General features: G+C 35.1%; 1 protein-coding gene and 1 non-coding gene across 3 annotated transcripts in view; one reads left to right on the forward strand and one right to left on the reverse strand.

Moving 5' to 3' along the window:
* LOC125074414 (protein daughterless) overlaps positions 1-24,747 on the forward strand; it is a 126,678-nt gene that overhangs the window by 30,159 nt on the left and 71,772 nt on the right. Inside the window, exons 2-3 of one of the 2 annotated variants that reach the window (XM_047685754.1) lie at positions 2,274-2,326; positions 17,662-17,769. In XM_047685754.1, coding sequence (XP_047541710.1) covers positions 2,274-2,326; positions 17,662-17,769 — 161 coding nt within the window. The remainder of the gene's footprint in view (positions 1-2,273; positions 2,327-17,661; positions 17,770-24,747) is intronic. The other variant, XM_047685755.1, reaches the window with a different exon arrangement.
* Trnam-cau lies at positions 4,634-4,706 on the reverse strand. The gene has a single exon. It is a non-coding gene; the product is annotated as a tRNA-Met (tRNA).

Genomic DNA, 24,747 nt, shown 5'->3' on the forward strand with positions numbered 1-24,747 from the left:
ATGACGCACCCCTTCGTAACAGTATTATATGGATCGGCTTTATGACAGGCTCTGGGGGACAATTTTTGATTTCCTTTTCTAGTTGATGGGGTTTTAAGCCCTCGAACATTGTCGAACCTATTACGATCAGTTTAATTTTTCGTGTTATCTTTTTAAAGTGATAAAATGTTCTATCGCTAGTTCCGTGAAAAAGTCCATTTTGTATTTGGAGATAGAGGCTTAATTGATCACTATTAAAGTGATTATTGCGGGCTCACATCCGGCAAGCAACATATAATTTCGTGCTCTGTCGTAAAGAGAAACATCGCGAGGAAACTATTATGTGTTGGAATAAAATCTGCAACAAGTGTATCCACCAATGTAGGTTGCATTAGAATAGCTTGGTAGAATAAAGCATTAGCATTAGCAGCCTGTAAATTTTCCCACTGCTGGGCTAAAGGCCTCCTCTCCCTTTGAGGAGAAGGTTTGGAGCATATTCCACCACGCTGCTTCAATGCGGGTTGGCGGAATACAAATGTGGCAGAATTTCGTTGAAATTAGACACATGCAGGTTACCTCACGATGTTTTCCTTCACCGCCGAGCACGGGATGAATTATAAACACAAATTAAGCACATGAAAATTCAGTGGATTTGAACCCGAAATCATCGGTTAAGATGCACGCGTTCTAACCACTGGGCCATCTCGGCTCGGGTAGAATAAACACCAAACAAAAAATAAAGAGAAAGTCTAACACTAGCAGTGGGATCTTAATTGTTAGTTTACTTTTATATTAATAACTCAGTAGTCATATTCGCCCATAGACACAAACATTGTAAGAAGTATATAAATCAATCATGAGGTCTAAAGCCGATGGTGTCAATATCGATGGTGTAAGAAATAGGTAACATATTACATCCCAATGTCTATTGGCGCATGGGTTATGGAACAGTACCCATGGCTCATATTTGGCCCATTGGCCAACTGATATAACTAAGATTCTATGTGGTTTTTTTAAAGATACGTTCCGTAAAAGTTGCTTTGTCCGTACGAAGTAGGGGCCGATAAATTCTTAGAATTTCTTTACATAAACCTATTATTTTTAACGGTTCAACGTGAGATTCAAATCTTGAGTCCCGTGACCTGCAGCCGAATAGTTTTATCACCAATCCAAGAAATTATTACGATCCTAAGTAATCTAATTCTAAAGTTTAAATTGTACAGACGGACAGATCTATTTTAAATACAGACACGATGCAATAAACTCTAATTCTCTTACAGATCGACAGACGAAATTGAATATTTTTTGTGTTATAACAGTCCAATTATTTAACCATTGTTTAGACTTTCGTTATTTAAATTGTGTCGTTTAGGGGTTGACTGTTGGGGTGGGGGTGGTTATTGTCGTTAAATTACTCCTGTTTTGCGCAGAGATGTTATTTTTCCAGGTGTTAATGGTATCTTCATTTAAGTTGATGTTTATTTATTTGTTAGAAGGATTCTTAATAATATTCCGAAGTCATCCTATTCTGCCATGAAATAAACTTCTCGAAAGTAGAGGAAGCGTATCTTAATCCAAGGTCCTGCACTTGCAGAAAGCCCGTTCGCTATTATGTTGGGGGCGAAGGTCTTTTAAAATAGTTTCGGGGGCATGAGGAAGAATGTACCCACACAAGCATAAAAAGTGTATATATACGATTTTTAGAAGAAAACACATAAAAAGAAATATCCATTTTTTCCGAAAAACAAAATTGAAATTCTCTGCTATAATTTGCATGTATTATACATATAAACCTTCCTCTTGAATCACTCTGTTTATTGACGGAAATTTCATTAAATCCGTTGCGTCGCTTAGAAGATCTAAGCTTACTTTGTTCTATACTATGAAGAGATACTAATTAATGTGGTAAAACATTTATATACAAAACTACGTGTCTCTGCTGTTGATTTATTGACGGACTCAATTTTGAGTCAATCCTGATCATTGAATCAGGTCACACGAAAAATCTTATTCATATTGCAAGATATGATTGGTCAAAATTTATTTTGGAACAAATATTGCGAGTCGAGCTTTTGAAAAGAAAAAGGTCGTAAAGCCTCCTCGAATTAAGTCAAGTTATTCCGTATTGTATTATTCGCAAGAATGGTTACGAGGTAAAAAGTGGTTTATAATATGGCATAACACGAAATGTCGATGTAGTACAATTCGATTGAGGAACGCACCCAATATGGCCCGCTTATGTACACGTTGATATATTTTAATTCATGTATAAATAACGATCTCAATTATCTCAGTCACAGAAAAACCTGGTTACCAGTCGCCATATGGAGGCATGGACAATGGAATGGTAAGTGAACTTTTTTTTTTCATTAATAACTGTTTGTGTTTTTTTTTATATAATTTGTTGTCACGATCGAGCGATGTTCGTCCAATATTAATGTCATCAGTTTATTTTTTATTTTTTATTTTATACAGCTCTATGTTGTTTGCAATGGTATCTTCACACGCTTCATGGTTTTAAGTCTTATCAGTTTTAATTATTTATTATTTATTTATAAAGTAATATGAAACAATGATAAGTGTGATGAATAATGTATACCTTTATTCAAAATTATACACAGTCAAGGTTTATTAAAAAACTTACTCACTCATCCCATATTCTACCGCCCACCAGCGATACTTACTGTTGTTGTGTTCTGGTTTGAAGGATGTGAGTCAGTTTAATTAGAGGCGCAAGGGACGTGACATATTAAATAACATGGTTAATGGTTCATTGTGTAAAGAAAGGTTAATTTACAGCGCCAATGTCTATTAGAAGCGGTGACCACTTACCATCAGATTACAAAGTGACTTTTTTTTTTTAAATATAAGCAACTTAAGGTCAAGGAACTTTTTCGATATAACATTGAATTAATTAATAATAATGGATACGTAATTACTTAGAGGTAAGTTTTAGGATAGGATCGTCTGTTAACAACATCAGCGCGTCATGTTTAACCTTCAAACAGCAATGTATTGCTCTGTTTCAGTTTAAAGGGTGAATGATTTAGTATAATTAATTGCACAGGAGTTCAATTCTCTAGTCCTTATTCATTGTGCCCGTAGTTGACGCAACGTCATCCTTCAAACCTGAACATAACTATATACTATAGGAAATAACATAAGAGTGCGTCAAGAGTTTGTTGTACCTGGGTAGGTTGTACTGGTTAGCACAGTTGTATTTGACGTATGTAGAATGGTGCTTTCGGGTTTGAACCTGGACTTGTGTTAACGTTTACATTTGCTGACCATTAAGGTTCTCATATATTTGCAACTTTTTTATACCGGGACAAAAAATGTTTTACCGTAAATATAGTATCGTATTCTGTGATTTATCTACGAACCCTTTTTTTTTATAAATCTGTAAAAAGCGCTGATTCCTGCGTTGCCCTTCTGACTTGTATTTATTGCGATTTACATTTTAGGGTTCGTTGTGTCATCTGGAAAAACCTTTATTGAATTTTTTGTTTCGTATTAAGTCGTAGGAACATCGGTTTTATGTTTGAAATACTTTTTTGTTTGTTATTTAAGTACCTATTTATTCCTTATCATGATATTATTGATCTGTTATATGAATATTTTACCGGTTTCAGAAACGTTTACGGAATTATTATTATTTAGATATTGTAAAAGATAGTATTACAACAGTTTGAATTTATTTATTGTGCGAATACTAAATACATGCGTATTTAGTATTCGGTATATAATAACAAAAAAAGGACAAATTAACTTAAAAAATAATGTGCTAACTTTATTTTAGTATTGGTAACACTATGTAAGAACAGAATAATAATAAATATTTTATATCAGATTCGGTTACGGAGGTTTTTACATAATACTAACTGTCCGTGTCTTCGCTCGTGTTGAGGTTGGTTAGGTGGTAGGTATAAAAAAGTAGCATACGTACTCCATTGGAGTTCAAGCTTCCTTTATATCAAGTCAAATTAATTGTTAAATTCGGTTCAATGGTTTTTCCGTGAAAGAGCAACAGACAGACTTTATAATAATAATATAGAGTAGTGGGTGTCCCCAGAAACTTCGCGTTTGTTCAAAAAAAAATTGTAGGTATTTCGAAACCTATGTCTTTTTATGAGGTTTTGTGTTGATTTCATTCCATTGTAAACTGCAAGTCACTCGTATACATTTCGCGCCAATATGATGAAAAATTATTTAAATTAAATTTTTAATATCAATTAGTTAGTATACATTAATTCAGTTAGAATTGGAGTTTGTCGGCATAAACGCTGTACGCCTCCTACTATATTGAGTTATTTTAAATGTACATTGCGTACTCTTAAAATTTCAATTATATAAAAACCGAGTCGATTTTCATATGAGATCCCGCCATTTTTATAACTCTAGCATTTTTTTGTTAATCAATATATATTATATCTATGAGGCAATGAATGAAATTTAAAATAAAATTTAATAAATATCACATTTGTTTTGGAATATGTTCTTTTTCGATTAGTTAACCTGAACAGCATAATATGTTCACTAGAAGTAGAAATTTATTTTTGAAACCCTTGGGCGCAATAACTAATATGTATTTGAAAATAAAAAATTATAGGTGAAACATTTATAACCTAAAAAAAAACATGAAAACAAAAAGATATGCCCCGGGTGAGGATCGAACTCACGACCTTAAGATTATGAGACTTACGCGCTGCCTACTGCGCCACCGAGGCCGGTGAGCGATATAACGAAATAGGTCACCACATTCTGCTATCCAAACATCTTATCAAATGCAGTCCTATCTGTAGTACTTGCCTCGTCTAATCCAATGATTGATTTTAATATCAACGATGTGAAATTTTATTCATATTCCAAATCTATGTTTTGTATTGTATCATTACAAAAGGGTTATATAGATGACTAGTTGTTGCGTGCAGCTTCGTTCGCGTTTTTAAGATCGGTTGTCAAGTTTTAGGCATAAAATGTATCCTATATTTCCTTGGGGTTCAAGATTACTTCATTCCAAACTCATAAAATTCGATTCAGTAGTGTGGCCGTAAAGGAGCAACAGATAGACAGACAGAGTTATTTTCGCATTTATATTATTAGTATAGATTGACGAAAATCTGCCACTGGTGTGCCATGAAACAACCCTGACCTATAGACTAGATGGCGAAAGAAATTCAGGGCTCTTTTTTTCTAAATTATTTTTATTTAGATTACCAAACACATCGATTGCTGTGAATTCTAGGTTCAAATCCGGTCGAGCAGCACTTTATTTTCATGTGCCTAATTTGTGTTTACAACGTGATGAATCCTGCACGTGTAATTTAACTGAAATTCTGCCATGAGTATCGAGCAGCGTGTTGGAATAACCTTCAATCGCTCTCCCCAATAGAAGACGAGGCTTTAGCCCAGTTCTGGGACAGGCACAATCGATTTCCGTACGATAACTTTATGTTTACAATTTAAATGTTGATTACTACCCAATTAAAATCACTTGTAATTAAAACACGCGTGATTGCGTCTCTGATTGACAAGACTGCTGATATACGAACATATTTACAAATAGCAATGTTTGTGTTTCGATCGTGTTAACGAAATGTGTATGTATGTATAATGTGTTTTAATAGATAATAAACTAGTTTAATTTGTAATTTGACGTATAGTTTTTATTTACGAAATTACTTGGGGGGGGGGGGACCTGACCAATCGGTCGTTAATCGATGGCATTGATCGATGGTAGTATAGAATAGTTGACGGCGATTAACTTCTATATAACCTATCGGTATTAAACAAACGCCTCCCAGGTCTTTGATATTGAGTACATGTAAATAATCAGAAAATGACAAAAAATACCTGCTGAGTTTCTTTCGCTGGTTCTCAGGTCAGGGTATTATCTTTTCCGAATTGATGGTTGTGTTTGATTTGACACTCAATAAGAATTTACATTAGCAGCCTGTAAATTTCCCACTGTTGGGCTAAGGTCTCCTCTCCCTTTGGGGAGAAGGTTTGGAGCATATTCCACCTCGCTGCTCCAATACGGGTTGGTGGAATACACATGTGGCAGGATTTCGTTGAAAATAGACACATGCAGGTTTCCTCACGATGTTTTCCTACACCGCCGAGCACGACATGAATTATAAACACAAATTAAGCACATGAAAATTGAGTGGTGCCTGCCTGGGTTTGAACCAGAAATCATCGGTTAAGATGCACGCGTTCTAACCACTGGGCCATCTCGGCTCTTAATTTGTTAAAGTGCCTACCTATTAAAGGAGGTATGCCAAAAGTGCAATTTCAAACTAATCTTTGATTTCCACGTCCATCACTTAAGGGTCCCTTAATACAGTACTCGAATATTCTGTTAAACCGATTCCAGTTGCTTAGTCTCCAATTCCTGTAATAACACTGGCTCACTCGAACTTTTCATTGTAAGTATAGCGGATGATTTACTGATCAAACTTTTAGAGTGAGGTGTACCAAAGGCAGAGATGGTGAGGAATGTTTTTACTGGTGAACTGTTACTGGTGAATGTTATCGTTAACATATAGTTCTATCATCTAACATTATCGAGTAGTTAGCCAATGAACCACATAAATAAATTAATAACTTTTGAATTGCTCTTAACACACATACGAAACATTATACAGCCGTTCTTGATAACCAGTTGTGACAGGTGGATTGGTTTGATATAACGTGCGCGCGCGCAGCTCCGTTCGGTACTTTATGAATTATTCGCTAATGAAAATCACTTACGCTGTCCTTGGTTCAAATTTTTAAATGTCATTATTCTAATATATATATTATGTGATATATAGGCGTACTAGCAAACGGGATATGTGTATGTGTACGCCACTACGCCCACGTACGTCCACAGACGTTGGTAGGTGTAAGAAACCAGCTGTGTTTCTGTCGCCAGTTCTTCTCAGGTCTGAGATGTTCCTTTCCGAACCTGTGGATTTGTTTCTTGATAGTCAATAAGAGACTGTATAAATATTAATAATTGTAGTCTAGTCATTATGTATTTTTAGTAGTAGTATTTATGTATATGAAGGCTGATTTTTGGATATTTTATATTTTGTCGATATCTCAATAACCAACGGTAGGTTATTTATAGAACCTAAATTGTAGAGCGTAAATTAAGCAACATATAAATATTTCACCATAATTCTCGTATCAGCGGCGTTATCACAAAAAACGAAACTCAAACCTTTTTTTTAAAGATGGCGGCGAACGCACATAGAAAATCGAGACAATTTCTAGTTAAGCTTTTCTAAGGCAACATATCTAAAAATCAGCCTTCTCGGTTCGTTTGCATTTCTCGGTCTGTTTTTGTATATAACGACTGGACACTGGACTATTTTTCATATCACCAAAGCACCACCAACCTTGGGAACTAAGATGTTTTGCTCCTTGTACCTGTAGTTACACCAGCTAAGTCATTCTTCGAACCATGAAACAATACCAAGAATGGGTGTTTTTTAAGTAGAACATCTAATGTGGGTGGTATCTACCCAAACGAACTTGCTCAAACCCTTGCGCAGAATTTCTTGATTTTCTTACAGCCTAACACGATATTTTCCCAAGGACTTTGGATCCGCTTTCAAGATTCGTCCAACGAGGAAGTTATAAAAGTTTAATATAGAAAATAAAACATTTATTTTAGTTGTGATGTTGAACGTGAGGCGATGGTCGATTTTAAACTTTAGTTTTCTCAATTTTATGTTTTTAATGTTTAGTAATATCGCGATAAACTATGGTCCAGTGAACAAGGAGTTTCTGTAGTCGGTTCTTAGGTGTTCTTAGACACGGTGTAACTTTGATGATTAATTAGTGTAATAGTTATAAATAAATAAATAGAAATATTGGATAACATCACATACATTACTCTGATCCCAATTTAAGTAGCTAAAGCACTTGTGTTACGGAAAATCAGAAGTAACGACGGTATCACAAATACCTACAACCCAAGACGAAGAATTTATAATCGGCATTTTACAGCGCTGAATTAATTGTAAAGCCGCCACCTGATCTAGTTATAATTGGATAATTATTGTGGATTCACGTTTGGAGTCCCGGGTTCATTTAACTGGTTACAGTTTAAACGCTGTCAATGTTATCGAATCGTATCTAGTTTTATATGCATAAATATGACACGTATACTCACATCTGTCCATCCGGTTGCATTCCTAAGACGTACGGACAAGTTGATGGGTTTCGGTTCTCTGGATTTATATCGCTGGATAGCTTCGATATTGTGATTTTGGATATATATTGTAAACCCCGCTTCAGTATACAGGAACGTCAAATAATTAACAATATTTAATATAGTTTACAATATTTATTTTTTCAGTTTTTGTTACAATCATCCATTATCTTCCGTTTTTAAACCACATGGGTTCAATAATATTCTTCTTCTACTTTTATTTATAAAAATGACAAACCAAAAAGTATTCATTACATTTGTATAATTCTGTGATTGAATATAACTCTTATTATTATTTATAAATATTTTATATAAAATAATTTAAAGGCTTACGATATGTACGTACGATAATATACTTTTGACTTTTGTTAATAATTGAAGCGCATTTAAGTATAAAAATAAATAATTCTAAATGCAAAACTTACTCTGTTTGAAACATAATCTAGATTCAAATCTCTGATATTTAGGTCTGTTGTATAAATACTTAATATAAAGCGAAAATAACTTCGTCCATCTGTATGTCACATGAAACCTCCCTTTTTTTTAATTTATTCAGTAAAACTATGTTTTAATCATGATAGTTTTCAGTGAATATTTACTTCACGCGAATCAATGCTATGTATACTAGCTGAACCTGCTGTTTTACTCGCGCCAAATTTATAAAACTTTACCTAGAGCACGCAAAACGTTACCTCACATTATACCTCACACTATTATAATGTCTGTCTGTCTGTCTATCGCTCTTTCACTGCCAAACCTAGGCTACTTTTTTGCCTAACACATGACAACCAACCCCTAAAACGCGAGCGAAGCCGTGGGCGACAACTAGTTCCAAATCGGTTCAGTGGATTAAGCGTGACGGAGTAACAGATAGAGTTACTTTTGCATTTATATTTTTGGTATAGATATATTAATTCAGTGGACGATCAGATTTTCAACTGGACACGCGGTCTGAGCACGCGACGCGTATTTAGGTGGATTGGAAAAAGTTGTGGAATAAACATAGTATATGAATATGTATGTAATTATAATTAGTATATTAATTTATATGTTGCTTTTAAAATACATCTACGTATCTTGTTATGGTCAAGTACTCGGGTTACTACTGAGTTTCTTGCCGGTTCTTCTCGATAGAATCTACATTCCGAACCGGTGGTAGCTTTACTTTAAATAGTTTGTTAAATGACGATTCAAAAGTTCTTGTAAAAGCCTTCTTGAATAGAGTATATTTTGATCCCATCAAAAACATAAATGTAAAAATGAGAGCCAAGTTAAATATTATGATATATACCTTGGTTGTTGACTTCAACGACAAAAGAAGTGAGATCTAAATTTGTGCCAAGTTAAATAGCCCTTCTGAAATTTATTTATAACTACATAAAATAGCATTTCTTCTTATAACTTGGGACAATATATTGTTGCCTAAGGTGTGACTTGGCTAGTTCTTATATACGAATTATATTATAGCCTTCGTAAGTTCTAAGCCTTTACAAATGAATTATAAACACAAATTAAGCACGCAAATATTCAATGGTACTTGTCTAGATATGAACTCGCAATATCTGGTTAAGATTCATGTTTTCTAGTGACTGGACCATCGCAGCTCTTAATGTACGTATATACTAACTAAGCAATACTGAGCTGTCCTCCCTTCTTCTTAGATGTTCTGAGTTATAATTTGTTATTCTAAACACAAACTACAAGTTGTGTTTATAAACATATAAGAACTAGCCAAGTCAGACCTTAGGCAACAATATATTGTCCCAAGTTATAAGAAGAAATGCTATTTTATGTAGTTATAAATAAATTTCAGAAGGGCTATTTAACTTGGCACAAATTTAGATCTCACTTCTTTTGTCGTTGAAGTCAACAACCAAGATATATATCATAATATTTAACTTGGCTCTCATTTTTACATTTATGTTTTTGATGGGATATCACTACTTTTTGTATATAAATTATTAATAGGTACTTATTAATAACAAAATTAATACCAAATGGTTTTTGTTAAGCTATTCTATTTTCCTACGTTTACGGGGCATAATTGTCTTTTTTTTGATACATTCTTATTTTTCTTGTAGGTACCTCTGAAATGTTCGAGTGAATTGCCCATTCAGTGTCCGGATTTATTTTTACGCGTTTTCTGTTAATACTTAATTTGGCCAAGTAGGGGTGGTATAACGTGCGCAGACGGTTGTACTCTACAATAGAGCTCTCTTGTGTCTTGATTTGAATTGAACCTAAATTGGTAAGATGTACTCCATCTAAGGTTGTAACTCTAGAGAGGCCAACGTAAGCCTGCTCTTTACTTAATATAGAGGAGCCTATGTCGAAAAGAGCACCGTCAAGGCGAAGGCTTTGTAATTTGTGTATAACAGTAGAATATGCTAAGCAAATAGAGAATTATTTCCTTTGAACATATATGTACATTACTTAAAATCTGTAACTTGGTTTTGACTTCTAGTTCGCAAATTAAATTATGTTTATGTTTTATGTTATTTTACGTGCGCTATTGCTGTTATCGATGTCCCCAATGTACCTTCTCTATTTTTCCATTGGACCCATTCATCAGTCCTTTGCTGACATCAGCATGCTTGCTCGATACTGTTCTTCCAAGCAATAAGGATCCCCGTTTGTAGCGCTAGAGTACAAACTTAAATCATTCCAGTTACGATATACATACTCTACTACAATCTCACGAAACCTATTTTATTGTTGTATACTAGTATACTCAAACAAAAAATATGCAGTCGAATAGACTAGGCAGTTTCCATCGGAAGGTATTGAAATAATTCTTATGAGCGCGGTTGCCACTCGCTCAGACACGTCCGCGTTAAGGTTTAATCGCAACGCGCTGCTCCGGCGTCGCGTCGCGCGCCTTGTACCGAAATGCCTATTATTATTATTTTTTTAAGTATAATTATTTGGCACCATTGATGTGCGCTAAATGCTAGTTAATAACGTAATAAATACGAAAGTCGGCTATACTCATAAGTACTAAAACGGAAATATTTGGATTTAAAAAACTTAAGGGTGGTATTCAATTTGTTATATATTCACGTGAAGACCTTAAAATCCACATGAAGACCGGCTGTCATAAGTTTTGATTGCTGGTTCTTACATCATTTTTTTAGTACAGTTATTACAGGAACTAAGCATCTAACTATATAAGTGTTCCTAATAGACCCAATAAAATGAAAAATTATAATAAAATGATAAAAAATTACCAGTTTCAGATTTTTTCCTTTATATTGGCTTAATTATCTACCTGCATGCCAAATTTGAACTTTCTAGGTCACCTGGAAGTAGGATATAGTTTTGATCTATAGGTCAGTCAGTGATAAAAATGACGATTTTTAGACGTTAATATCTAAATAACCATTTGAGATGCGTTTATGAAATTTGGAACACATGTGTATCTCGCGAGTCTCAATATATGAGCCAAATTTGACACATCTATGTCAAATAGTTTTTGAGTTATGAGGAGGTCAAAAGTGGCTCCAAATGGGTCGTGTAATATTACACACGGTGCTACTAGCCAGTTCTGTTACTAGAACTTGGCTGACACGCTACCGCGTGTCTAGATTTGATTTGATATTGTATGTATTTAAAAAAATAAAGGTTACGAAAGTTTGGCTCAAAAGTGTTGTACACAATCGTTATATCATCCATCCAATGCATATTAATAAAGTCTAGATCACCTAAGCAACGATCTCCTCTTCCCTTTAAGGAGAAGGTTAGGATCTTATTCGACCACGCATCTCCAATACGTTGGTGAAATGCACGTCTTAATATTATAGAGTAATATTTAGTAATGTTGAGTTTCGGTTATTTTAGAAAAAAACGCCTGGATTTAGGCTCGGGTTCCATCACAGGACACTAATTATTGTAAAAAACAGCAGTGTAAATCTATTTATTTGAATAGATCAACTATGCGAGTTTCTTCTCGCTGGAGGCTGCTTTCCGACACGGTTGTAGTATTTTAATAACGAAGATTCAAAAACGCTTCATTGTGAAGTTTACTTGAATAAAATAGATTTGATTGGTTTGAAAGTTCAGTAAAGCCAGTGTAGCCACAGGCACAGCCACACACACACAGGCACTAGGTAGATAAAATCTTGTTTTCAAGGTTGGTAGCGCATTGGCGATGTAAGGAATTGTATTGACCACTGAAGGAGTTGATCCACTAAAAGTACGCAACACTCTGATAAAACTTTTTTGAATTGTTCTTTTGCTTGACCCCAAAAAAAAAAGTCATTCAATATAAACATTTTATGAAAACCTTCATTCTACCCGTGCGAAGTCTGGACGGGTCGCTTGTATTATTTACTAGCTGTGCCCGCAACTTCGTGCGCGTTTGAATTTAACAAAAAAAGATGTTATTAGTGTAGTCGTAAGTTACTCTTTATTACATCAGCTATCTGCCAGTGAAAGTCCCGTCAAAATCACTCCAGCCGTTCAAGAGATTAGCCGGAACAACCAGACAGACAGACGGACAGACAAAAATTGTAAAATATATTATTTTGGTATATGTACCGTGTATACATACATATGCATTTAGTTAAAAGCGGTTATTTTAATATTACAAACAGACACTTCAATTTTATTATAGATAATTCATTTGCTTACGGTAGAATCAGTGGCGTAGCTATCGTAGGGCCAGGCGGTGCAGTGCACCAGGGCCCCTGAGCTCTGGGGGCCCTCTAACCTAAGCTATGAAAAGAGCTTTGAATAGAGATGAAGTATGGATTTAACTTACTAATGATATGTTCAACTCACTGTATCCTGTATCCCATTCTTATTACTATCTATAATTTTGAATGCCAATATACGTTAAAGAGGGGGCGAGGGCCCGATTTCTATGCACCTTTTTCTATGCACCGGGGCCCTTACCCACCTAGCTACGCCACTGGGTAGAATACGATGTTCATGATTAGTAAGTTCTAGTACTAGTATCTATATATACCCAGAACTTGATGTACTATTCGCGAATGCACCCCACGACTTTTAACGTAGGTATTATAATGTTCGTTTATTACGACACTAATTAAAAACAGTATCCTCTAATCTGATAAGGGAAACAATAGTCTAAAACAATTCTATGAAAATATTCGAGTAAATACGCGGGGCAGGTACGTAACTGTACCAAATTGTCCTATTTATCTCACCCCCCCACCCCGAGTCCCCTGTTCAAGGGATGGGGGACCGTCTTGTCTTTAATTCACGGGTTCTCTAACCGGGTACATTCGACCGGAAAAGCGTTTTATAATTGTAAGTAGATTACTATTAATTGTACGGTTAAGTCTGTAATTGCGGGTTTAGTTGGCTTGGTTCGATATAACTTTTAATATCAAGTAATATTTAATGAAGTGTATTAATAATGAGTCGATCAGACTTTAATATGGACGGCCTTACGTTTACAGGTTTGGCTTAATACTGGTGTAATTTTTTTAATGCCAGTGTACTGGCAAATGGGCCACCTGATGCTTAGTGGTTACCACTGCCCATTGAGTGGTACTGTCATTCATACTTTCAATGCGTCACCAACCTTGGGAATTAAAATGTTGTATCCCTTGTGCCTGTACTTACATGACTCCTTCAAACTGCAACGGAAATATATAATAATTGTTACATTTGATATGATTAAAGAGAAATTACGATTCAAAATTGCTTGTGAGAAAAATTGATTCAAGCCTGTTTGTGAATTTATAATTAATATGCCTTACGAAAAACATTCAATCAATGGAATATTACTTAGCTTACTGTGTATAAAGATGTGAATTTAATGAGATTATCCGCTAGAATATTTGACATAATTGTATTTCAAAAATTAGGAAGTAAGCCTTAGAATGTCAGTCGAAAGAAAACCGATTTAGATAGCTGTCAAAATTTTGGCAAGGGTCTCACCCTAAACCCTTTCGTGATCCTGGGCAAATGTCAAGGTGCAGTTTATGGGTCATGTTCCATTATTTTTAATACGAGGATTTTATATAATAACTGGTCTAAGTCTAGTGTACGAGGGAGGGGGGAGAGTGTAAGGTATCCTATGTGTTGTTCTGTGTCCTGTCGATGTGTATAAAACGCGATTCACGATTATCGGGGTTGAGTACTTTAGACAATAAATAACCAAGAAATATATTTCCTTTCGTATTTAATACTTTAGTTAAGTTTAGACTTTAACGGCATAGCTTCATCCCTATGGGTAGAGTTATGTTATGTAGTCCATACTTTTTTTTTTGAATGAGACACCCACAGAGATAGTTTCTCATATGAGTGCGTTTAAACGAACTGTTCAACTTTATAATCTCCTATAGCTATAAAATCCTTTGACTATTGGTCGGCCAAAACTACTGAGAAGCTATTCCACCGAGAAGCTCGGTAAGAAACTCAGTAGATACTCTTTTCCTACATTTAAAATACAAAGCTATGTTAGTTAAATACAATCATACATACAATATATCCTGCTTGGAAGTCATCCAGTATCAACTCCACACTTTTTTATCATGTATTTAAATCTTGTATTGAATTTTATGCTTTTTTTTATTAATGTATTTTTTTACAAATGATTTAAATTTATAAATCTATGAAATTTATTTAAACGTTTCGAAATACAAATTCGAGGGATGGGACACTACTCAATGATTAATCACGAAACTCACTCACTCAGAGACAAACTTGAAATTTGGCAGGTAGGTCTCTTATAAGGTGTAGACTTGCGTTAAGAACGGATTTTACGAAACTCCACTAGTAAGGGGGTAAAACGGGTGTTGGAAGTATGTGTTTTATAGATTTTGCGAGGATAAAGCCGCAGATTTAGCTAGTAGTTTAATATGATAAAGATTAAGAGGTGTTTAGGAAAATAACTAAATATTAAGCCTTCATGGCACTGTTAGTATACGTAACCACTTTTGTCGGCGACAGTTCAAAGACATTACTCTGACTATAAAACTGAAGACGCGCTCAGCCGAGTGGCTAATACTTGTGCCATATACACGTACAGACGTACAATACGCACGTATAAAGCACTTCTATATATATATGTATATACATATTGTACGAATAAGTAAATGTTTTTGTTTTTTTATAAATTCTTGATTGATACGAAGTAATTTAGTTTTAATTGTCGAGTACGTTTCAATTGTTTCTTTTTGTTTTTTTTTTATTGTTATTGGTAGGCGGCCAAATGTGCCACTCGATGGTAAGTGGTCACCACAATAGACAAGCGTTCCTTACATCGTCAACACGCCAATAATCTTAGGAACTGTAATTACGCGAATTCAGGCCCCTTTCAACCAGACCAATGCTGGTGGTATAAGAGTAGCTTTCTCATTAGTGGGGATACTTCCTAAGTATCCACTCATGAAAAATATATCTTTCCGACCCGTGCAGGTTGTAATGAGCATGAGATGGATTAGAAATAAAAAATTCAGAGGTTTGTTCCCGCAATTGTCAGTTAAAATTCGCGTGTAGCCTGGACCATCTCGGCTCCATATGTTTTTTTTTTAAATGTTCCTATATCCTAGTAATCATTTTTATATCGCCTTTAATAGTTTGTAAAGCAAATCTTCGATATATCGACGTACCGAAATGAAAATGGTTTCGATGCTATAAAGTTTATTTTGTAAGAATAAAAGTGTATCGATGGACGCGTGTCGCAAGGATCGTCGTTAAACTGATGCGATAGAGCTCAAGGGACTTTTGTCCTAATGTATTACTACTAAAACAGGAAAAAAAAACAAATAAACAACATTTAACTGCAAATTGACGCGATATAATTGGCCGAGAGCTTGATTAATCTATGATATTCACTATGGATTTGCGAAAAGATGGCGTTCTGAACGTCGACGAAGCTGTTATCGGAATTTTCGAAGTTAATTTAAAGAAATAAGTAGTTAAGTGCAATAGTGCTGTATTATAAATAAAGATATATTAATCATAAATCTCAGTAGTGCAAAATATAGCCGAGTTATTAGCAAATCGCTTGAAATACGTAAATCTAAGGTTTGTTTATCTTTTTTCCTACTTCCATTGGAATAGGCCGTAGTAAATGAAGTACTTTAAATAGTGCTACAAAACGTAAGTCGAATGTCTGAATGTTCGTTTAGTAATCGATCCACCAATAGACGACGTCAGTCAGTGGACTCAGTGGATATCAAAGACGAGTTTATCATGCTAGTTCATTAGTCCATTGTTCGAAATTCGAACTTAATTATAATGGAAGATTTGATAATATAAATCAGCATACCAGTAGGGTACCATTGAAAATTATTAAAGGCTTATGGAACCCAACTTGGAAGCTGAATGTTACACCAATTTAGGACAAGATTACAACCCTTGCTTACCAAATTTCTTTTTTTATATCTTCTTTCCTTTTTCGTTGCGTTTTTTTTTTTCTTAGGTTAAGTAGTATATACTTTGTTTCAAAGTCAAAAATCTTTATTCAATATAGAAGTGTTTACACTTGCTTATTGATTGTCAAAAATTAATATCAATTATTAATTAAAAAATATTTAATGTCAAAAAATAATATTTTATACGTTTTATAATTGTACAACTTTTCTTTCCTTCTATATTTTCTCTTATTTACAAAATGTCACTCAAACACGTCAGGAGCTATGAGAAAAAGACAATCGTTTTGTCTTTGCCTATGGTAGATGAGTAGTTTCCGCCCGCGGCTTTGTCTACATGGAAGGCCTAGATGTCATAGTCATAGAATACATAGATGTTACAATTACACAAATTAGGTGGTGCTCTACCAGGTGATGTAAGAAATGTTTAATATTTCTTATAGTGATAATGACAATGTGCGGCGGTGACCACTTACCATCAGATGGCCTATTTATCCGTAAAGTTACATATATAATGAATATTAAATACATGGTGTATTTAAACGCGCGCCATCTTTTGGTATAAATTTTTTTAGTATATTTGTTGAAAAGTTAAGATTACAAAAAAACCTCTCCCCGTTTATTAGTACAGTAAGCTTATACAATAGTATTATATTCAGCTAATCTCCGTGTGTCAGTCACACGTATATAAATATATCTATCTCTTTCATACTTCTTTTGTTATAAGCAAAGTTGTCATAATGATGGATTAGGGAGGTTGAATGTATTTCCTTACAGCGAACGTTTTGTGGGATCGACTCTTTCTCATATCGTAAGTAATAATTGAATCGTAAAATCAGGTTACGTGGCAGAGTTGAAACGTTTTTGCGTGAAAATCGTTACAATTACGTACTCACGTTCCGAATTGAAATATCGGAAATTCTTCAAAAAGGTGACCCAAAGTTTTTGTTTCAAAAATTTACGAAGTCGTTTTGTATGTGAACACATCAGTCATTAATAATTTAGAAATAAATTGAATACAGTCACGAATTTAGAATAATTAGCGATACAATACATTCAAAAATAGCACTGTATTGTGTTATTGTAGCTTCATCGTAGCCCAACGATCTCATAAAACATTTCTCGCGCCAGTATGGCGTGGCGGCGACGTCGTGCGCGGCCGCCAACGGCCACCAGCAACCGGACCGACGGCACAGTCACCACCAGCACCACCAGCACGCGGACGTACCACCACAATGGGTGAGCGTTGTCGCAGCTAGCACTTGTTTTTGTGTCACTTTTGTTGTGTTTCCTTTGCACTCGATGTGGTTTTCTTTTTCTTTGTTTCGATTTTAATTTGCAGGATTATTCCGTCATTGTTGCACCTTATTGTATCCGTTGTTGTGTTCTGTGTGATCTAATAGTTGTCGTTGTTGTTTTGCTTTTTTTTTAATTTTGTTGCTTTAGGTTTTAATGTAGTATTTTTTTGGCTGTTTTCTGACTTGCTGTATATTTTAATGTGTCCGTACTTTTAAGTCGTTCTCTATTGGAAATAAGATAATGTTCTTGGTATTATGTTTTTTTTTTTAAATCTGTGTGGTAATGTAGCATGTTACAAAAAAAATATTATTTTTTTATCTCTTGTTTGAAAAATTAGTTTCAACATATAATACTGTTAAATTTCTTAATGTTAAAAAAACACTAAATTACTAATACATAATGGTAAGTTTAGATATATTGACCTCTTACCTGGTGGTAGGGCCTTGGCTATAGGTACCTCCCACTCGTTCCCACACACTCACTCCCACTCAAAGCGATACCGCCTGTAGACATTGGCATCGAAAGAAACATAACCACCTAGATAATCTAAATTATTTCTTATTGGTTAGATCCAGGTAAATATATATTATCTGTCTGTCCGTTTGAACGCGATAACGTCACATTAAATGAAACTTCAAACTTACTAAACGATAAACTAAAGGAAACGATCTCTTCCAAACAATCTTATTATGTATATGACCTATGCTTATAATTGTCCCAATGTTGGGCAAACGGCTTGGAACTTATTTCAGCACGCTACTCCAAATCGTATTAAAAAAAAACCGTAATTAATCTATTCCTACGTTTCGCTTTGAATTATAATTGATTCAGACTAATATTAGATCTCTAAGTTAATGGTGGTGTTTTGTGCTGTCTGGGTAGGTACCACCCACTCATCAGATATTCTACCACGGAACAGCAATTATTTTTATTTTTTTTTATTTTTACTTTATTAGGGAAACAAACAGTACAAGTCATTCTTAAAGCTAAAGCATAAAAATTAGCACATATACCAGTAAAGTTTCCACTTATAACTAAAAACATAATAAGAGCAGAACAAAATTGATTATAATATCTAATATTATAATAATAAGAAAAAACAAACCTATGAAAAAAGGGCAAATTTGAAATTTGAATTAGTATTGTTGTGTTTCGGTTAGAAGGGTTAATAGACAGTGTATCTAGAGGTATAAAGGACATAACATCTTAGCTCCCAAGGTTGATGACAATGACTGGTCGGTAGTGACCACTTACCATCATCAAAAAGACTTCAACAGAACAGACAAAGACGGTGACTTATTACATTCTCCAATGTTCCCACCGTCAACCCACATATCATTAAACCAACACACTGGTTATATATGTCGGAGGAGCAGGATGCCGAACAGTTGGGTTCGGGGATTGATCCGACATTTAGAAGACTATGTGGACGTGCAATGGAGATATTCACAAAATAAAACGTATTTAATATCGTCTAATCATTGTATTAATTGATTCAATAATCGTAAACCACAAAAAAATCAAAGGATTACAATAATCCATCTCGATTAAGAGCAAATGGGTTTGCAAGCAACCATCGCATTCGAGAAGCTTGTCAAAACATAACGACTCGCGTTGCCATGACACTTACAACTCCATTCGGGGTGACCCGCTCTTAAAACTAAATCAGCCATCAAACACTATTGCAAACAACTCGATTCATTAATTATCCAAATCAACAACCAAAGTAACCGCGCTCCGTTTTATAGATGTAAATGTACGTTCGTCATTTCGTCCATATCTATTAAAATGCGGAACTAATATTAAAACCATTGAACTATACAATACGTATGTATAGTATCACTTCGACGTGATCTATCTGTCCGCACTTTGAATATTTTATTACGAAACAAAACATCTCGACCATTGCACGTATCGATATTCGTACGATTTCGAACCTTATTCCGTTGTTTTAGAATTCGTAATTACTTTTAAGGGTGTGTGTCGAATGAGATATCTAATTCTTCAACGTTTGTACTGTATAAAACGATTTATTGTTTATAGGATATCGGAAGACGTTGTTTTAGATAACCGGTCACTTGTGACGACTTCGTACATGCGATTAACGTATTGATCTATCAAATCAAATCAAAATACACTTTATTCAAGTAGGCTTTTACAAGCACTTTTGAATCGTCATTTAACAAACTATTTAAAGTAAAGCTACCACCGGTTCGGAATGTAGATTCTACCGAGAAGAACCGGCAAGGAACTCAGTAGTTACTCCTTTTCAACATCGTAAAATACAGTCATGTTAGTTAAATACAATTATATTTGTATGTTATGTCTCCTGCCTGGAAGTCAACAAGCATTAACTCCACGCTTTTTTATCGTCAATATAATCTTGTATCGAATAATATGCCTTCTTTACCGATGTATTTTTTACAAATTACTTGAATCTATGAAACGGCAAAGTTAAAAATGTCTGCAGAATTTTATTATATAGAAACGGACACCTTGCCCCAAGAATGATTTACTGACTTTGCGGAGTCTGAAACTTGGCGTTCTAAGCTTATCCTTATTTCTTGTGCACATGCAATGATTATCACTGATTTTATCAAAGTGATCAATGTTACTGAATAAAATATTCTTTATTCAAGTAGGCTCATAAAAGCACTTTTGAATCGTCATGTTATAATAAATAAATTTAAAGTTACCACCGGTTCGGAAAGTAGATTCTACCGAGAAGAACCGGCAACAAAATCAGTAGGTAGGTACTCTTCATCCATCATTTTAATTACAGAGAATATCAGTCAACAATATTTTTTTATATATCCTGCCTAGAAGTCAATAAATACTAAGTCCACGCTTTCTCATCTTTAATATAATCTTGTATTGAGTAGTAGGCCTTATATATTAATGTTTTTTTGTTTATATGAGCTTTAAATTTTTTAATAAGCCAAGTTAACTTAATTTTTATACAGGATACGTTTCGCTTACGGATGGAATTGTCTACGTTAAATGCGTCCCATTAAAAAAGTTTCGTAAGATTCGAATACAAAATTATAAAACTTACATTTTTTATCGGTTACGGAGCACTGAACCATCCGAAACTTGTTTTAGTAGATTCTACAGTGATTAATTTAAAAAAAAAAACGTCTTTAATTTATTATCCTCCTGCCCTTATCCCTATATTATCCTTGGGGTCGGGACAGCATGTCTTCTTCTTCCATACTTCTCTGTCGGACGTCATCTCACAAGTAACATCGTATTTGACATTAAAAATTTAATTCAAATAAAGTTTCATCATTTTGGCGCCAAATGTAGATGAGTGCCTTTTTTATCATTTATTTTAAAGAGGGTTTTTTCTTGAAGAATATACCACCCTCATATTGCTTGCAAAACATTGAAATTAATACATTTCTTAATTAAATCTATTCTTAAAAAGAACATACACTAAGTTGTACAAAGCCTACGCTGGTTCCGATGTAGGATCAGTGAGGACACTATTACGTGCCCCCCCCCCCCTCCAGATGAGTGCCTTGCAGCTTACAATGAAATTAAATCAAAATCTCTCATAGATTTTCAAATTCCTAATAAATCTTTTGAACAAACGCGAAGTTTCGCGGGCGACCCACTAGTTCGTAATAATCATCATAACCTCACAATCTCCTGCCATTCCTACCACGTGTCGAGCGAGTCGGGCTCGCTCGCGATTGGCTGGCCGTAGCAGGTGCGCGTGCGACGGTGAAACTACAGAGACCATGGGAACCGGTGATCGAGGGGCGCCATGGCTTAGTTCAGGACCGGACTGTCCTATTTTAATTAGACGTAAGGTCGTGTATCGTTAATTAATAACAACTTATATTAATACTAGAGACCTTGGTAAGTGTCTCTTGATCAATATTCTTATAGTCTAAGAGCCAGTGGTAAATAGATAATAGAAACTATTATGTGGTCTGCCTGCATCTTAGAACCGACCTGCTTATGTAAATATATGTATATAATAATAGTATAAATATTATATATAAATATAGGCTCTGCTCAAATGACGTCAAGTTGTATCAAATTTAGGTACCTTTGAAATTATAAAAAATATAGTAGGAACCGGAATAAGTGTCTGCCATTAATTTTTTCTAATATATTTTAAGATATCAAAATGGCAGACATTCTGCGATCACGTTTTGAAAGTCAATTTTTATGCTTTTCGACTCTATAAAATAGTGAACCTCCATATCCCCAACGTGAATGAGTCGAGATGGCCCAGTGGTTAGAACGCGTGCATCTTAACCGATGATTTCGGGTTCAAATCCAGGTAGGCACTGAAATTTCATGTGCTTAATTTGTGTTTATAATTCATCTCGTGCTCGGTGGTGAAGGAAAACATCGTGAGGAAACCTGCATGTGCCACATGTGTATTCCGCACACCCCCATTGGAGCAGCGTGGTGGAATATGCTCCAAACCTTCTCCTCAAAGGAGAGGCCTTTATCCCAGCAGTGGGACATTTACGGGCTGCTAATGCTAATATCTCCAACAGCAGGTAAAGCAGTATACCTGGCAGTGATATGGAGTTTGCTACTATACCGTAAGTCTGCCAATCACTGACTCTTAGACTATTATTCTGATGGTAACCAAGACCGTTATTCTGTCTTAAGAGAATTTTATACTAGTGTCTCGCTTCGACTGCGTATGAGTGCAATTTATCAATAAAGAAAATATGGGATGATACACATATCATTGGTAGCACTAGCACTCAGGTATAATGTAGCTTTTTATCAGTGATGTTTTGTACAATTGAATCGTTAGTTTTTGAGATTAATTCCAACATATACGTACATACATAAACAATGTGTATGTTATTAGTAAAGATCATTATCAGATGTATACCTCCACTGGTGACAGGAAGGCTGGTTCATTTTTAGCCCAGAGGAACGGAATTACGATTCAACGGGGAAATTCTTGCCACCATTCCACGCGGTCAAGATTCGTACAGTAACTATTTTTAATTAATATTTGTATATATTTAAGCACTTAATGTTATAAATTCCTATCGCAATTAATATTATTATTTGAAACAAAAGCCGTATTGTATATTTAGAAACTTCGGACAAATATTATAAAAAAAAATTAAAAAGTAAAATTCAATCTAAAGCAAGCTTAAACTCAAAGGTTTAACATAGGTTTACCTTTATGCTTAACACCTAAAACGCGAGCGAAGTTCGGGCGACAACTAGTTTACGTGGAGCCCTCGTGTGTAGTGTATTTAGATTCGTGTATTCTGCTCCGGTTATCTCATTAACTCGTTCACGTAACGAGTAGCGAGCCCACTTTCTACATAGGAATTAACCGAGCTAACGATAACGATCAGTGATGACTTGAATTACCATAATCCCTAATTACATTTCAATATTTATTGGACGACAATCGCTTTGAATACGTTAAACAGATGGCGTGTAAGTCTCGTGGAAATTATATCGGCGTTACAATCACTTGTATTAAATTTTTTTTTGGTGGTACGGCTTTTGTGCAAGCCCGTTTGGGTAGGTACCACCCACGTATAAGATATTCTACCGCCAAACAGCAGTGCTCAGTATTGTTGTGTTCCGGTTTGAAGGGTGAGTGAGCCAGTGTTAACAGGCACAAGGGACATAACATCTTACTTCCCAAGGTTAATATTTCTTACAGTACCATTGTCTATGGGTTGTGACCACATACATCATCAATGGGCTCGTCGGCAAATCTATAAATTTGACAAAAAAAAGACCCGCTGAGTTTCTTTCGCCGGTTCTTCTCAGGTAAACTTAGTGTACCTAATGCTTCCATATTGAATAAAGGAATAAAACTAGTTTTTAACGGATTTAATCGAGTATATTAATTATTTTTAACATCCCGACGTTTCGAGCACTTTGCAGTGTTCGTAGTCACGGGCAGACTCTCTGCCCAGTCTCAGCTCAGTCTTAATATACGCGATTAAATCCGTTAAAAACTAGTTTTATTTCAATGTGTAATAATCGCGAAAATCTAAGACAACATTATGTGAATAAAGGAATTTGAGTTTGAGTATATCATTAAAAAAAAAGTAGGTATGTACTATGAAATTGGTCGTAATTGGTATTGAAGTCACTAGAGCTCATCTGTCAGCAATACTTAGTATTTTATGTTTCGGTTTTTAGTGAGTCCGTGTAACTTGATCAAAAGGGACATAACATCAACTCAAACTCAAACTCAAATTCCTTTATTATGACGACCTCCGTGGTCGAGTAGTGTGTACACCGGTTTTCATGGGTACGCCACTCCGAGGTCTTGGGTTCGATTCCCGGCCGAGTCGATGTAGAACGAATTCATTAGTTTTCTATGTTGTCTTGGGTTTGGGTGATTGTGGTACCGTCGTTACTTCTGATTTCCATAACACAAGTGCTTTAGCTACTTACATTGGGATCAGAGTAATGTATGTTATGTTGTCCAATATTTATTATTATTATTATTATTATTTATTCAACATAGAAGCATTACACTTATTTATTGATAGTCAAATTAAACACTACCACCGGTTCGGAAAAGGAAACACCCCGACCTGAGGAGAACCGGCGAAAGAAACTCAGCGGGTCTTTTTTTTTGGCAATCAAATTAAGTACATATATTAAATATGATTAGAAATAGCCAGGATGCGATCGTTTCATTTCCAAGATAATTGTGTAGTACCCTTTTGCGCGTTCCTTAACATTTTTTTTTAAATTTCGCAATAGAAGCATGTTAACCGCTTTCTGGGATCCTGTTGTAAAACCGTATACATTGCCCCACAAATGAGTTACTGACTCTATGCAGTCGAGTAACAGGAGTATCATCAGTGCCCAAGGTTGGTGGCGCATTGGTGACGTATGAAATGGTTAGAATTTCAAAAGTCTATGGGGCAGTGGTGCATTTACCATCAGGCCTAT

The sequence above is a fragment of the Vanessa atalanta genome, chromosome 27 (genome assembly GCF_905147765.1).
Source record: "Vanessa atalanta chromosome 27, ilVanAtal1.2, whole genome shotgun sequence".
Taxonomy (NCBI): domain Eukaryota; kingdom Metazoa; phylum Arthropoda; class Insecta; order Lepidoptera; family Nymphalidae; genus Vanessa; species Vanessa atalanta.